The sequence below is a fragment of the Alligator sinensis genome, unplaced genomic scaffold (assembly GCF_000455745.1).
Source record: "Alligator sinensis unplaced genomic scaffold, ASM45574v1 scaffold1118_1, whole genome shotgun sequence".
Classification (NCBI taxonomy): Eukaryota; Metazoa; Chordata; order Crocodylia; family Alligatoridae; genus Alligator; species Alligator sinensis.
The window spans coordinates 2,579,940-2,593,928 of NW_005842070.1; the positions used below are offsets into that span (position 1 = coordinate 2,579,940).

The following is a 13,989-nucleotide window of genomic DNA, read 5'->3' on the forward strand; positions in this document are numbered from 1 at the left end:
CAGGTTATCCACATCCCTCTTGAAATGCGGCGCCCAAAATTGCACGCAGTATTCCAACTGCGGTCTGACCAGCGCCCGATAGAGGGGAATTATCACCTCCTTGGTTCTGTTCATCATGCATCTGCTGATGCACGATAAAGTGCCATTAGCTTTCTTGATGACTTCGTCACACTGACGACTCATGTTCATCTTGGAGTCCATTAGGACTCCAAGATCCCTTTCCGCTTCCGTTCCACCAAGCAGGTCATTTCCTAGGCAGTAGGTGTGCTGGACATTTTTCGTCCTTAGGTGCAGCACTTTGCATTTCTCCTTGTTGAATTGCATTCTGTTGTTTTCTGCCCATATGTCCAACCTATCTAGGTCTGCTTATAGTTGTTCCCTGCCCTCCGGTGTGTCCACTTCTCCCCACAGTTTTGTGTCATCCGCAAACTTGGACAGAGTACACTTCACTCCCTCGTCCAAGTCGCTGATGAAGACATTGAAGAGTATTGATCCAAGGACCGAGCCCTGCAGGACCCCACTGCCCACACCCTTCCAGGTCGATACCGACCCATCCACTACGACTCTCTGGGCACAACCCTCTAGCCAATTCGCCACCCACCAGACCGTGCAGTCATCCAAGTCACAGCCTCTTAACTTGTTCACCAGTATGGTGTGGGATACCGTATCAAAGGCCTTCCTGAAGTCTAAGTAAACGACGTCAACCCCTACTCCTGCGTCCAGGTGTTTTGTAACCTGGTCATAAAAAGAGACTAGATTAGTCAGGCATGATCTACCTGCTACGAACCTGTGCTGGTTTCCCCTCAGCATAATTTCAGCCTCTCAATATCCTGTGCTATTTCTGCAGCAGAAGTACTGATCTGCATCTAGGGAACATGCAGCAATTGCAGTCTTTATCAGGTCTCTCTGCTTTGCTATGAATAAAATGGTCGGTGAGAGCCATTGCTACTGACCTGCCATCCACTGTTTCCCAGACCTCTTTCTGTACCCTGACATAATATATTTCTCCATATGAGTAGGAACGGCCTCCTTGTAGAGCAGTTCAAGTTAGTGAGGTGCTATAAGTCCTTGAGACATATCCTGGAGATCCTACCAGAAACCCATGCAAAGCTATGATGGAAATGGGTATGTTTCTGGGGCTCGTGCAGCTCTGGAGCATGGACACTTGAAGGTGAGTTTGGCAGGTGTTTGCCTGCATTCCTCGTGACAAAATTTGGATGAATTGCCTCGGTGTAGACAGACATTGTCTTAAACATCTGTTATTAGTTAGTGCTGAGTTTATCACTTTCAGTTCCTAAGAACACCTGATGACAGTGAGGTCCAAAATTCACTTGTATATCTTGCTGGTGTGAAAGTACTGATATATAAAGCATTGCAAAACTGCAAGTAGTGTGTCTGCTTGCATTAAGTGAAGTTGTTGTTGATGTTATCTTCTTGTTCTGGTCTCATGAACTTGTCACGGAAGGTGTTTTTATCTTCACAGGTACGTGCCATGGAACTATCATGAATCTGAGCCAGGACTATATAACTTCTCTGGTGACAGAGATGTAGAATATTTCCTGCAGCTAGCTAACGAGACTGGCTTGTTGGTAATACTGAGAGCTGGACCTTATATCTGCGCAGAATGGGACATGGTAAAGATTTGGTTAAGACTTTCCCCATCTCTAGGCTAAATTTGCATCTGGTCTCTGTCTAATATAAACGTCAGCTTATTTTTACCTCAGGGTTAGAATGAAAAAAAAAATCATTATACACAGGCCATCCCTGGCTTAGAATATTTAAATGTACGGGTTTGTGTCTTGCCCAGGTGTGGTCTTATAGCACAAAACATGTTAATGGTTACACAATGTTCATTTTATTTTAACAGAGGCTTAGTTATTATTTGTCACTGACATACACCATGAAATGGATAATATCAATAGATATAATTCTCATATAGTTGGCTAAACTTACCGTTGTGGTTTCTGAAAAACAGCCACTTAATTGGTTTCCTCCTTCTTCCTAGGGGGGTCTGCCTGCATGGTTATTGGAAAAAGAATCAATTATTCTCAGATCTTCTGATTTAGGTAAGGAGATCAGAACAATCTGCAAAACCATGTTTCATTTGCAAGCAAAGCAGAGGATTGAGATTTGTGTTTTTTCAAGTATTAGTGCATTAATTCTAATATTATAAAAGCCTAAGTCTTTCTGTCTTTTTGTCTGTCCATCCTTAATGCTTTATTCACACTCTGATTGGCTGACAGAAGCCAATCAGAGTCCTCCAAGTGTGGAGGAGTGCTGCCATTATTCCGAAGCTGCACCGAGGACCAGACAGAGGGCGGGGGAGCTGAGGCCAGCAGCTCTGGCCTTGGCTCCCCCACCCCGTTCCCTGCAAGTGGCGATAAGGACCAGACAGGGGGGTGAGGGAGCCAAGGCCAGCCCACCCCTCTCCCTGCAAGCTGTGCTGAGGACCGCTGCAAGCTGCTGGCCTCGGCTCCCCTACCCCACTCCCTGCAAGAGGCAGAACAGTGGCAGCATGGGGCATTAGGTGGCGGCACTCCATCCCAGCCCCCTCCCCACCCCCGTCATCGTTGACGAGCAGTTGGCTATTTGTTGTTATAAAAGCATTAGTTAGGAGCAGCAAGAACATAAGTTACCATGAATAATATTCTCAAACCTGTACTTGTGAGCCTTTAAAAGTTACTTGAAGATGAACACCAAGAAATGGGCACCCCCAGCCAAATTAGGAGCCATTCCAGAAAATGTGGATTTTCTGGAACAAGGCTGTACTTTTAGATGGAGGCTTCCTAAAATGCAGCCTGCAAAGTGTTTGCAGATGGATCATAAAAATACTTTTTAATGGTGGCTGTCCTCAGTTGAAGCAGCTTGATTGAACAGTTGACAGCTTTAGGGTTGCCAATAATAATTGACTAACACATCTTTGCAATGGATCACCCTGTGATCCATTGTTAAGGACAATTAATTTCCTTTATAATGGCCTTGGTAAGCTGGCATGAAGTGTCCCTTCTAATGTTCATCTCCAAATAAGTTCTGATGTGCTGAATGATTTGGGAGGCGCTCAGTTACCTGGACTGACCTGACATGTTTGCCTGATATTTTGTGCAATGCTGCAATATGCCAGTTATTTTAGTTCTCCCTAGTCACGTATATATAATACAAACGTGTATGTATATGTATGTGCATGTGTGTATATGTATATATGTGTGTGTATGTGTATGTGTGTGTGTGTGTGTGTATGTGTGTATAATACATTCTACTAAGAGCTCTTTGCTGCCAAAAGTTCAATACCCCTACACAACTTTCTGGATTAGTAACAGTTCTGTTGCCTGATGGAAAACCTTTCTCTTGGTTCTGATGCCTCACTAGTTAGCTTCCAAGAATGTACTTTGCTGGAGTTTTGCAGATGTGCTAGACTCTTGGTCTAGAGAGCTACTACTTAAGATCACTGGAGCAGAGGGCTGGCTGACATAGCATTGCTTCTGGCATTTTGCTTGAGTATTGGCAAAAAAAGTCAGTTGTAAATTCTAATCAAGCTTGAATTTAGTCATGATGCTAGATTCTCCTTGTAACTTTGTGTACATAAGGTATGTCATATTACATCTATCGAGCATCAGTGGTTTGCAGCGCAGATTAATTTTATATTGTGGCTCCCAGTGTAATGATCCACCTATTAAGTGGCATTCCCTGAACAAAACTGAATCATGTCATCACTTCATTATATGGTACTTTTTGTTCGCTTTGTACAGACCCTGTGCATTTAGGGATACACACCTTTTTCTTATTTGAGATTTTAAAAAAGTAAAGGCCAAAACCCTGCAACTCATCCTCACTTTTACCTTTGTTTATTTCAGATTACCTGGCATCTGTGGACAAGTGGATGGGTGTCTTTTTACCAAAGATGAAGCCTCTTCTTTATCAAAATGGAGGGCCAATTATTATGGTGCAGGTAACATATCTTAAAAATAAAATGAGAAAAATAGCAATGTGACAGCTAATGGTTTTTATGCCTTTGGTCACATTTATTGCTTTTTCACCATACTTATTAATAAGTACAGCTTTCAATATGAACTTTCAGTACATAGCCCTTGTTGATTCTTGGTGACTCTTTGTATGTGGGTTATGGGGGTGGAGTTGAGGTGAGCACAGTCACTTGCTCAATAAATTATTTTTGTTGCTGGTTCCCAGAAGAATGTAAGGATAATGGGACAGAGGTTACTGTTGTGAGCTTCTCCATCTGCTCACGTTCCATGCATCTTCTCCAGAGTTACTGCTGGTTTCATTGTCTCCCTCCTGAGTCGTAACCACGCAGTTTCAGCAGCAACTCTTAGTGTCAGTGAAAGGCTTTTCCAATATCCTGGGCTGGTTAGTTATCATGTTGCTAATTGCATGCTTTTTATTGTGTAGGTTGAAAATGAGTATGGAAGCTACTTTGCCTGCGATTACAATTACCTTCGCTATCTCCAGAAGCTCTTCCGCCACCACCTTGGGGAGGATGCGGTGTTGTTTACCACAGATGGGGCAAGCAGAAGTTACTTGAGATGTGGAGCCCTGCAAGGTCTTTATGCAACAGTGGATTTTGCCCCAGGTTGGTGTTCACAGCAATATTTTACTCATTTGTAGCAAAGCAAATGGTCTCTTTGACTCATGGCAATCTACATACCTATAACCATTTGCCATTTGTCTCTGGGGTCACTTTGACCAATTTAGTCTTTGTTTACAGTGCCAATATCTTGAATAATGTAGCAGGGTGGGGCAGTTTTTTCCAAGGGTCATTGGCCCTGTTCAGAATCCAGATCCATCAAGTGATCATCTTCCTAATATCTGCAAGAAAATTTGTGCTTAGTTTTTTGTTAAAAAGCACATGTTGTTGTAATCTGCAGTGCTATAGACCTGTATAATTACTAAGAGTGTAGCATTTGTGAAAAGTGCCCAGTCAACAGAGGAGAAGCCTTAACGCCTTTTATCCAATGCCTAATCTAATGCTTTTTACAATTGCATAGCCTTGGCAAGCTAGGTTTGTTATGCCTTGAGTTAAAGTTCCAAGCATCTGCAATTGGTAGCCTCCTCGGTGACTTATCCTTTGTCAGTAGACTCAGTGTATTGTGCAAATATTTGTCATATACTAAATGGGCTAAATGAACTGAGACTACATAACTGCTTTGTATAGGTCAGACAGTGAGTGGGGATGACTTTTCCAGGCACTGTTGACTTGGGTAGTTTACCAGTGTCTTCCATTCCCCCAAAATTGATGCTAAAATAAGATCCACGTTTTCTAGAATGACTCCTAATTTGGCTGGGGGTGCCCATTTCTTGGTGTTCATCTTCAAGTAACTTTTAAAGGGTGAATCCCTCCCCTTTAAAAATTGGACTGTGTTCATCAAGTGTTTCAAGCTCAACACCAAAAAATCGAGGTGCCCAAAATCATTAGTCCCTTCCAAAAATATAGGGTCTAGGTAATACGTGGATTATAGTTAATACATGTGAGAGATCCATCAGTCCATTTCTGTTTATTTAAGACAAAGAACTGAAATAGAACAGATTTTGCTGCTTAGCTTTTGCTTTTTATCTATTTCCAGGTTGTAATGTCACAGCAGCATTTTTATCTCAAAGAAGCAGTGAACCAACAGGCCCTTTGGTATATATTTATTTTTGTTTTTAATTTTTCATAAATTGTTTCATGTTGGTGTATACATAATAAAGGGGTTGATATCAATACCTTATGCTGCTTCTTGGGACGCTCAGATTGTTTTGAATATTAGACCTCGTGGCTAGGCACAGGATGAGCGTTGTTTCCTATGTCACATTGACAACAGTTCTATGAAGTGTACTCTGGCCTCAGAAAAGATCAATGTTTTTTGAAGTTTTGTCCCAACTAAGATAAATAAGTACAAAGCAATGGAAACAGTAGAGATGATTTGGTGAGTGAGTAAAGTGTGGGTAGATGGTGGGAGTTAAGTGTGAGTGGGTGGGTGGAAGTTAGAAGTAGAAAAAAAAGGAAGCAAAAAAACTTCACTTTTTAACAATTGCCCTCTATTTCTATATACCTTAATGGGACCTGAATTGGTCATACAGGCTATTTTGACAAAAGAAGGGCTCCTGGAGCGTAAGTTCTTTTGGCAAGCTCTTAGAGCAGCATTTTTGACCAATTACTTTGCTACTTTATAGCTTTATTTTTATTCAGTGTAATATGAATGGGCTTATCTTGCAAATTTACATGTAGAGTCCATCAGTCCTTTTAGCGATCTAAAGTTGAAGGTGTTCCATGTATGACAGAGGTACAGTGAAACCCATGCTAAACACCACTTAAGCCATCTCTTCAGGATATTTAATGTATTCTGGAGGTGATTAACTTCTAACATATTCTACTGCATATATAATATTTTGAAGAAAACTTGTATGATGTAAATTGTTTTATTTTTTGGATTTTTTTCCCCTCCCTTTTGGCTACTGACCTAAACTGAACTTAATAACATTAAATTACAATTTTGATTCCTCTTTGTATTTCTCTACCATTCTTCCTGCTCTCAGGTTAATTCTGAGTTCTATACTGGCTGGTTGGATCACTGGGGTCATCGTCATTCTTTTGTGCCAGCCCAGCTGGTAGCTAAATCTCTTAGTGAAATCCTGGCACGTGGTGCTAATGTTAACATGTAAGTGTATATTTGAGAGCATGGCTCTTTCAGTAAATGGTTTGATTATTACTGGAGTCCAGCAAAACCTGGGTTGAGTGTTTTTTTGTTTTCATTTTTAGGTACATGTTTATAGGTGGGACCAATTTTGCCTACTGGAATGGTAAGAAACGATCAGAATTTATTTGAATTTTTATGACTTAATTCAGGGGGGCTGCCCAACTTCTAAGCATCAGGGGGTTGAATATCCTGTGGGCCTCATCTGTGAGGGCTGCATGCCCACAGGCTGCACCAGGGTGAGTCTCAAACCCCCAGATCACATACCATGGGGGTGAATCCCCCCACCCACTGCAGAACCATGCACCTGTGGCCCCTCCTCCCTTCTCTGCTGCTCACCTTCAGCTCCCCAGGGGCAGAAGCAAGCAGTGAAAGCCAGAGAAGAGAGGGGGAGCCCAGAGACTTTGACAACTGGAGTCGTGAGAGAAGCATTGGCTGGACAGGAACCAGGGGGCTGCAGTTTAGTGACTTGCAGACCTCATGCAGTCCACCGGCTCTGAGTTGGACAGCCCTGACTTAGTGTGGTTGCTTATGAACTGGGTAGTTTGTTCTATGAGTCCCTGCTAGTTTTTGTGAAGGGAGAGGAGCTATATATGCTTTGAAATGACAGGTGATAGCTTCACATACCATTTACAGTCTGTTACAAATGGCATGTTCTTTAAACCTTCAGCCTCTGGGTCCTAAATCAATTCAGTATTCATCCTGTCAAAAGATGTGGTTTAAAATGCCTTAGTTACTATTTTGGTTGTTTGAGTAAATCTGATATCTTTTATTAGATCAACTCAAATAGTTGGAAAAAAATCTTCTTTGCAAGCTTTCTGGTACACAAATACCCTTGGTCATGCTGAGGAAGCATCTGCAGTTGGTCTGTGGTCTTTCTGGATAGAATGAATAGTAAAGAAGCCAGAGGCTGGCAAGAAAGGCAGTCGGTGAAGATGTAAATTGTGGAGTCAGTAGGTGAGAGACAGGTTGGGGTGGTGGGGGGAAAGGGAAAGAATGTAGCTGTTAAATAGTGGAGAGGTACCTGGAGAGTCAGATGTTAGGCAGGTTATAATGTGTCCTAAATCCAATATCTATTTAGTCTGTGATTTTTTTGTATCCAGTAGATTGATGAAGTGAAGTTCCTAGACTCGTGTGTGAAACGTGTTTTGTAAATTCTCTTTGAGAATAGAACTGAGAGATTGAAGAGCGAGTGGTTTTCTTGTGAGAAATGTGCCCCCACAGGTAGCTGGCTACTCTTGTCCCTGATAGATTTTCTGTGTGCATTCATTCTGGTAGGCAGCTGCTGTTTGGTTTCTCCTACATATTTTCTATCAGGATATTTGGTGCACTGGATGAGAGATATTTCTTTGTTCTCCAGGGCCCCGATTAAGGAAAAATTCAGTGCATTGTCCTGAATAAGGATAGCTTCCTGGAATGGGACACAAGCTGAATCTGTAGAGTTAGAAAAGTTTCTTCACTATGATCAAAGAATTGAGAATGGAAAGAAACAAACAGTCCTACAGAGGATGAAACTGGAAGAGATCCTTTCATTTTTTAATCGTTTTTTCCCTAGGAGCAAATATGCCATACACACCACAGCCTACTAGTTATGACTATGATGCTCCATTAAGCGAAGCAGGAGACCTCACGGAGAAATACTTTGCTCTGAGAGAAGTAATTGGTATGGTGAGTGTACATAAGAGCTGTTAAGAATGTTTCTCTAAATGTCATTGGCTTAACCCCCAGCCTTCCTGCTCGCATATAGGTGTAGGTTACCTCCTTAGTTATTACACACTTCTGCTATGTGCTTATAAGGTTAAAAAATGCCCAAACCCTGCTTCTGTCTCATTTGGATAGTGCTCCCTTATTCAGATAACTAAATTTTCCCCTTTAGTACTTTACAAACAAGTGGAGAAACTGAGCTGCAGAACCTGAATCTGTATTTTGAATACCCTGAAGCCCAGGGCTGCTCAGGCCATATGTTTACTCTGGGCCCATCTCTGGGTTTAAATACTGCACACAATTGTTTTCCTTTCTAGAACAGAGACTTCAGACCATTTTCTAAAGCAGTTGTCCCTCCTGTGGCATGGGTGCCACAAATAGCATGGGCAGCCTCATTTGTGTGGCACCTGGCAGATTGGGGAGGGCACAGGAAGCACAGTGGCAGATAGAAAGCAGAACAGCAGCTTGATCAAGGAGCACAGGGCAGGGAGCAGAAAGCTGAATAGGAGATCAGGTAAGGGAAATGGATTAGAGTGCCACTTCGAGAGGAGGAAGGGCTGATGTGTGGAAGTCCTGCCGGACAGGTTGGCCCTCACTATTCTAAAACTTTTCTTAGTTTTAAACTTTCCATGTGTCTAACTGTAGTGTGTTTTGGGTTGTACAAGTCAGCTCAGACCACTGACCTGTGTGTGGCTTCTTTCAACAAGGACATTCACAAATATTTAATTGTTTTTTGAGTGTTTATGATGGGTTGTATGTGACCCAAGGTGATACATTTTGAAGCAGAGAGCTGCTTTTGATAAGATCTGAAATGTAAGAGTACGTTTATTCTTTTTGGTCAGATTGGTGTGTGCAACATTTACACTGTGGTTTGTTTGCTTCTTATGTGCCATATCCATAGGATCTACATGAAAGCTTCCTGTCTGTGCTGTGGGTTCTGTACCTAGTAGCAATCTGTTTACTCAATCACATTTTGAGATAAAGTTGTTACAAGAAGGCTGGCTTGTAATGAATGTCTGCTTAGAAAAGGATAGATTTGTTGCAAGTAGAATATATATACTGGGGCCCCCATATAGTAAACGAGTCTTGGTTTGGAGTGGAGTTTCCCAATCTAAGGCTAGGGACAGAAGTTACACATAAAGCAGTTTAAGTGATCAGAAACTGGCTTAAGCCTATAACAGAAGTTCAGTGCACATAAACCAATTTCAAAATGGCTGAAACTGGTTTGAGATGCACCTGGTTGCATGTAGTATCAGGCTTAACCGCTTGAGCTCAAACTGGTTTATGGAACTTCTGTCCTAAACCCCATCCTGGTTTAAACTAAACCAGAGTCCCACAGCATCTCAGCATGCACTGCAGCTCTGGGCTGGGCTGGGCTGGGCTGGGCTGGGCTGTGCTGTCTGTTCCAGTGGAGCAGGGCTGGCCCAGCCCCTCTGCTCTCTAATTGGAGCATGGGTGGGCAGGGGCAGGGGCATGGCCAGATGCCAGACCCTCTAAGTGGAAGGGGGCAGGGAAAAGGTTTATTCCTTTCTCTCCTTTGTCCCACCATCTCAGACTCCAGCCAGGGTCTGATAGGCAGGGGTGCAGCAGCCCCTGCCATGCATTTCTCTGCTCACTGCTCCAGTGGCGGGGGAATGGCCAGCCCTGGCAGTAGTCTCAAGTGAAGTGGCCAGGAAGGAAGTTTAATTCCCAGCTCCCCTGTCCCATTGGCATGGACCCAAGCTGGGGTCCGCCAGGTGCTCCCCCCCTCACTGCTGCAATGGCAGGAGTGTGGCAAGATGCTGGCTGGCATGTCTCCTTGAGGCAGGGTGGGGCTGCGCTATGGACAGGAGCAGGGCAGGCAGATTGCCTGGAGCGAGGCTGCCACAGATTTGCGCAGGGCTAGTGGCAGTACTGGGGCTCAGAGGGCCCCCCAAACCCCTGCTAGCACCACCTGCCCTGCACAGTCTGTGGCAGCTCTGCTCGTCCCACTCCTGTCTGCAGTGCAGCCTTCCCTCCCCCCCCCGAAGAGGCTTGCGTTCCAAGGAAACCATGAAAGGGCTGCTGCTCCATTAGGGTTGCTCCACCCTCTGTGCTGCAGGGGCAGGGATGCAGCCAGAGGCCAGCCAGGATGGCCCCATTAGGTGAAGGAGGCAGGGAGGGGGGTTATTTCCCCCCTCCCTCCAACATCTGGTGGAGGGGGCAGGGAAGAAGCTTATTTTGCCTCTCACCCTGTGCAGGGTGCAGTCGGCAGAGGCGATGGTTGGAGCTGGCAGACCTTGGCTGCGTTCCGGGGGTGGGAACCCCCTCCCTGCCCCCTTTGCCTCGGGGGGCCATGCCAGCCGGCATCTGGCCATACCCCTACCCCAGCAGCAGCGAGGGAGGAGCGCCAGGCAGACCCCAGCATGGATCCATGCTGGTGGGACAGGGAGGGGGGTGGGGATTAAACACCCTAGATAGCCAGTTCATTTGAGGCTACTGCCTCAAGGGGTTGGCCATGCCTACCCCTCTTCCAGCACAGCTTCTCTGCAGCTGAGGGCTCACTCTAGTGCCCTCTGGCTTCTGGCCTGAGACACTGCAGGCATGTGCCTGCATTTCCTGAGTTAAACGTGAATGTCTATTCAGTTGCAAATTGGTTCAGTGTAGGTAGATTAACTTGCAAAGATTGAATCGATTCAGGCTCCAGCTTTTTGAATGTCTGTCCCTAGCCTAAAGGATCTTTAACTTGCTTATAGCTTTTTTCCTCCCCATTTTTTGGGCTAAGCATTTATACATTTGGTTTCTTCTCAAAGTTGAATATATGCTGGTTTTGAAAACTTCAGCAGAAATATTTTAGTTCACTACTTCTTCTTTTTGTACTTGAAAATGGCAAGTTAAAGCTCAAAATCATTTTTAACCATTCTGTAACTCAAGTAGTTGAAGTTTGGAAAGGAGATATGGGAACTAAAGGCCTGTAACATAAAACAATATTTTTAAAAGAAATGTAACATACGCATATCTATGTGATCTTACCCTTTTCCCCCCTCTTGCAATTATTATTAGTTTAGTATTTTGTTTGTTTGTTTTAGGGGTATGACCCCATAAGCCAATAGATACAAAGTGCTCTTATACATGTGCAGGGAGGCTGCTTTGACGTGCTGTAATTCCAGAGCGTTGGAGCAGACTTGATTAATCGAGTGTCCTGGAGCATGGTAATTACTACCCTCCAGCAGACTCCAGTGCCATGTGTATCAGTGTCCCCATGCTGAAAAATGGCAGTGGGGAGCTTTAAACTAAAGCTGGTTCAACAAGTTTTAGTTCAAAGCTCCCTGCTGCTATTTGTCAGTGCGGGGATGCTGATACATGTGATGTTGTGGGTGCTTTAATTAGTGTGGCTCTCAGAGCTGTGCTAATTAAATCGCCCCTGCCCCCCCCTGTAGCAAGTCTATAAATGCTGAAAAAGTCACAAAAAACACAGGGAGAGCTATACCAGGCCTGGCCACAAGGGGGCCTTAGGTTTTGAAGAATGCCATCAGTGCCCAATACTGGCAAATACAAGATAACAGTATCTCAAAAGTTGAATTTCTGCTAAAATCATTTTAGTATAGCAGACATATCAGGTGGATTTTGAACACTTCTTGAAGACCTGCTGTTAAATTCTCTCCTCCCATGACTGCATGAAAAACATCTACCTTTTGTCCAATCTATCTTTAGTTTGGGGACTGTATTCCTCCTACATTATATTTGTTTAAAATGCATTGCATTTTCAAGTTTCATATAGTCTTTTTTTTTCTTCCTAGTATAAAAGCTTACCTGAGGGTCCTATCCCTCCAACAACACCAAAGTTTGCATATGGGCAGGTTCAAATGGAGAAGGTAAGTGAATGTGTGTTAGACTCCTAAGGGCACCTCTGCTCACAGTTTTCTTTGTGATTTTGAGCTAGACAGGTAACAAGTATGAAGGCAGTACTATGGAATGGGTCTAGTGCTGTTTTTTTTCCCTAATTTAGCCATACAAAATGGAGTTTGTTTGGTCTGAGAAACATTTAGACCTTGGGCCCAAAATGTTCTTCCCCCATTTTCTGAAATGTATGGCTTTGTTACACATTACACTGTGAGCTGCTCATATGTTGATCAGTGTTAGTGTTAGCTGGAGTTTGGAGCAGCTGCACACTGAAGCTAGTAGGGGCCTGGAGGACTGAAAGGTAAGAACCTGCTCTGCCCCCCCATTTTGGGCTTCCCTATGCCCCTGGGGGATCACTTTACGCCACCTAAACTGTTCTTAAAACTTGTTTCAGGTTTTAATGTGTGGACAGTCCAAGGGTTAAGGGTTCCAGGAGTCACCTAAAATTTAACATAACAAGGCATTTATACTTTGACACTGGAACAAAAAAAGTAAAGGTATAGGACAGGTTAAAAATTGTATGTATAATACTGTTTCATTCAGTGATACAGATCTAACTTGTTATGGCAGCTCAAGTGTTGCACAATTCAGTACTGAAAATGCCTTACAAGCCTTTGTCACTTACCTGAAGTCACCCTACTCAAGGGGTGGACCGAAATCAATTTTCCATCAAAATGATTCACCAGTAAAGGAGAAACAGAAATTTGTACTGCATGTGTCTGAGGGTCCCTTAGGGTCCCCTTATAAGGTTTTGTTATACCTGGTTTCTGTTCTTTAGTAAGTAATGGCATTTGGTTATTTGTACACCTGAAGTTTCTAATGACAGAGATGGGATTTGCAAATAATTTAGCACTTCTGAGCATAAGGCCACAGGATTTTTTGTTGCTCAGTAATTCCACATGCCGTGTTCATACGCTCTGTAATGGCCCAGATTGCTTCATAACAATGGACAGGGAAAACTCTCACCTGGGAATTATAGGTGATTGGCTCACAAACCTGAAACTTCTTCACAGAAGTACCCAGGATTGGATACACAATTCAGTGTGGCTTGGAGTAAAATGCAAAACCCACTGTTTTGAACTAGTTGTGCTACAATCAACCACATTCTTTTAATCCTCCAAAAAGCCCTCTAGTTTCTGCTTGCTTGAGGGAGAGAGAGAAATCTGTCTTTCTGCGTACCTGATGATTTTGGAGAGTGCACTGGGGTACGTCTACCCTCCAAATGATATGTTTGGGCTTGTATTCCAAAGGAACTTTGCAAACCCATTCTCCTTCAGCTTCTACAGTACAGTGCTGTAACCAGAGGACTCTTTAGCATCTGGAAATATCACAGGTTTTTTTTGGAAATGGAGAGCGTAAGCAACTGCAAAGAGTTAACAATCCCTGCTCAGTTAGCCCTACACCAGTCAGATATGTGAGAGTGAAAAGGGAAACTCACTGATGGGCAATCTGTATTGCTGAAGCAACCTGTTTATTTTGTGTTTTGGGTTTGCAGCACAGCTTGTGTATTTACCTTGGGTGTACAGATTGCATCTTTTACTTGACAGTTTCAAAAGTACTGTTACTTCCGTCCTAGCAATCAGTGGTTGGATTGCACTGTTTATAAGGGATTCCCCCCCCCCAGACAGTGGCATACAGACCGGGGGGGGACCTGACCCAGACACATTCACTGGCTCCAGAGCCGGCCCACAATTTTTTGGGGCCCACTGCAAGAAATAGTTTCAGGGCCCCAGCCACA

The 13,989-nt window shown here is 43.7% G+C and overlaps 1 protein-coding gene across 2 annotated transcripts in view; it reads left to right on the forward strand.

Annotated features, from left to right (window-relative positions):
• The window catches only part of GLB1 (galactosidase beta 1), a 43,314-nt gene that overhangs the window by 26,652 nt on the left and 2,673 nt on the right, over window positions 1-13,989 (forward strand). For both annotated transcript variants that reach the window (XM_025204134.1, XM_025204135.1), the window contains exons 3-11: window positions 1,484-1,634; window positions 2,006-2,066; window positions 3,852-3,946; window positions 4,405-4,585; window positions 5,577-5,635; window positions 6,529-6,650; window positions 6,752-6,792; window positions 8,242-8,354; window positions 12,149-12,223. In XM_025204134.1, the coding sequence (XP_025059919.1) occupies window positions 1,484-1,634; window positions 2,006-2,066; window positions 3,852-3,946; window positions 4,405-4,585; window positions 5,577-5,635; window positions 6,529-6,650; window positions 6,752-6,792; window positions 8,242-8,354; window positions 12,149-12,223 (898 nt within the window). The remainder of the gene's footprint in view (window positions 1-1,483; window positions 1,635-2,005; window positions 2,067-3,851; window positions 3,947-4,404; window positions 4,586-5,576; window positions 5,636-6,528; window positions 6,651-6,751; window positions 6,793-8,241; window positions 8,355-12,148; window positions 12,224-13,989) is intronic.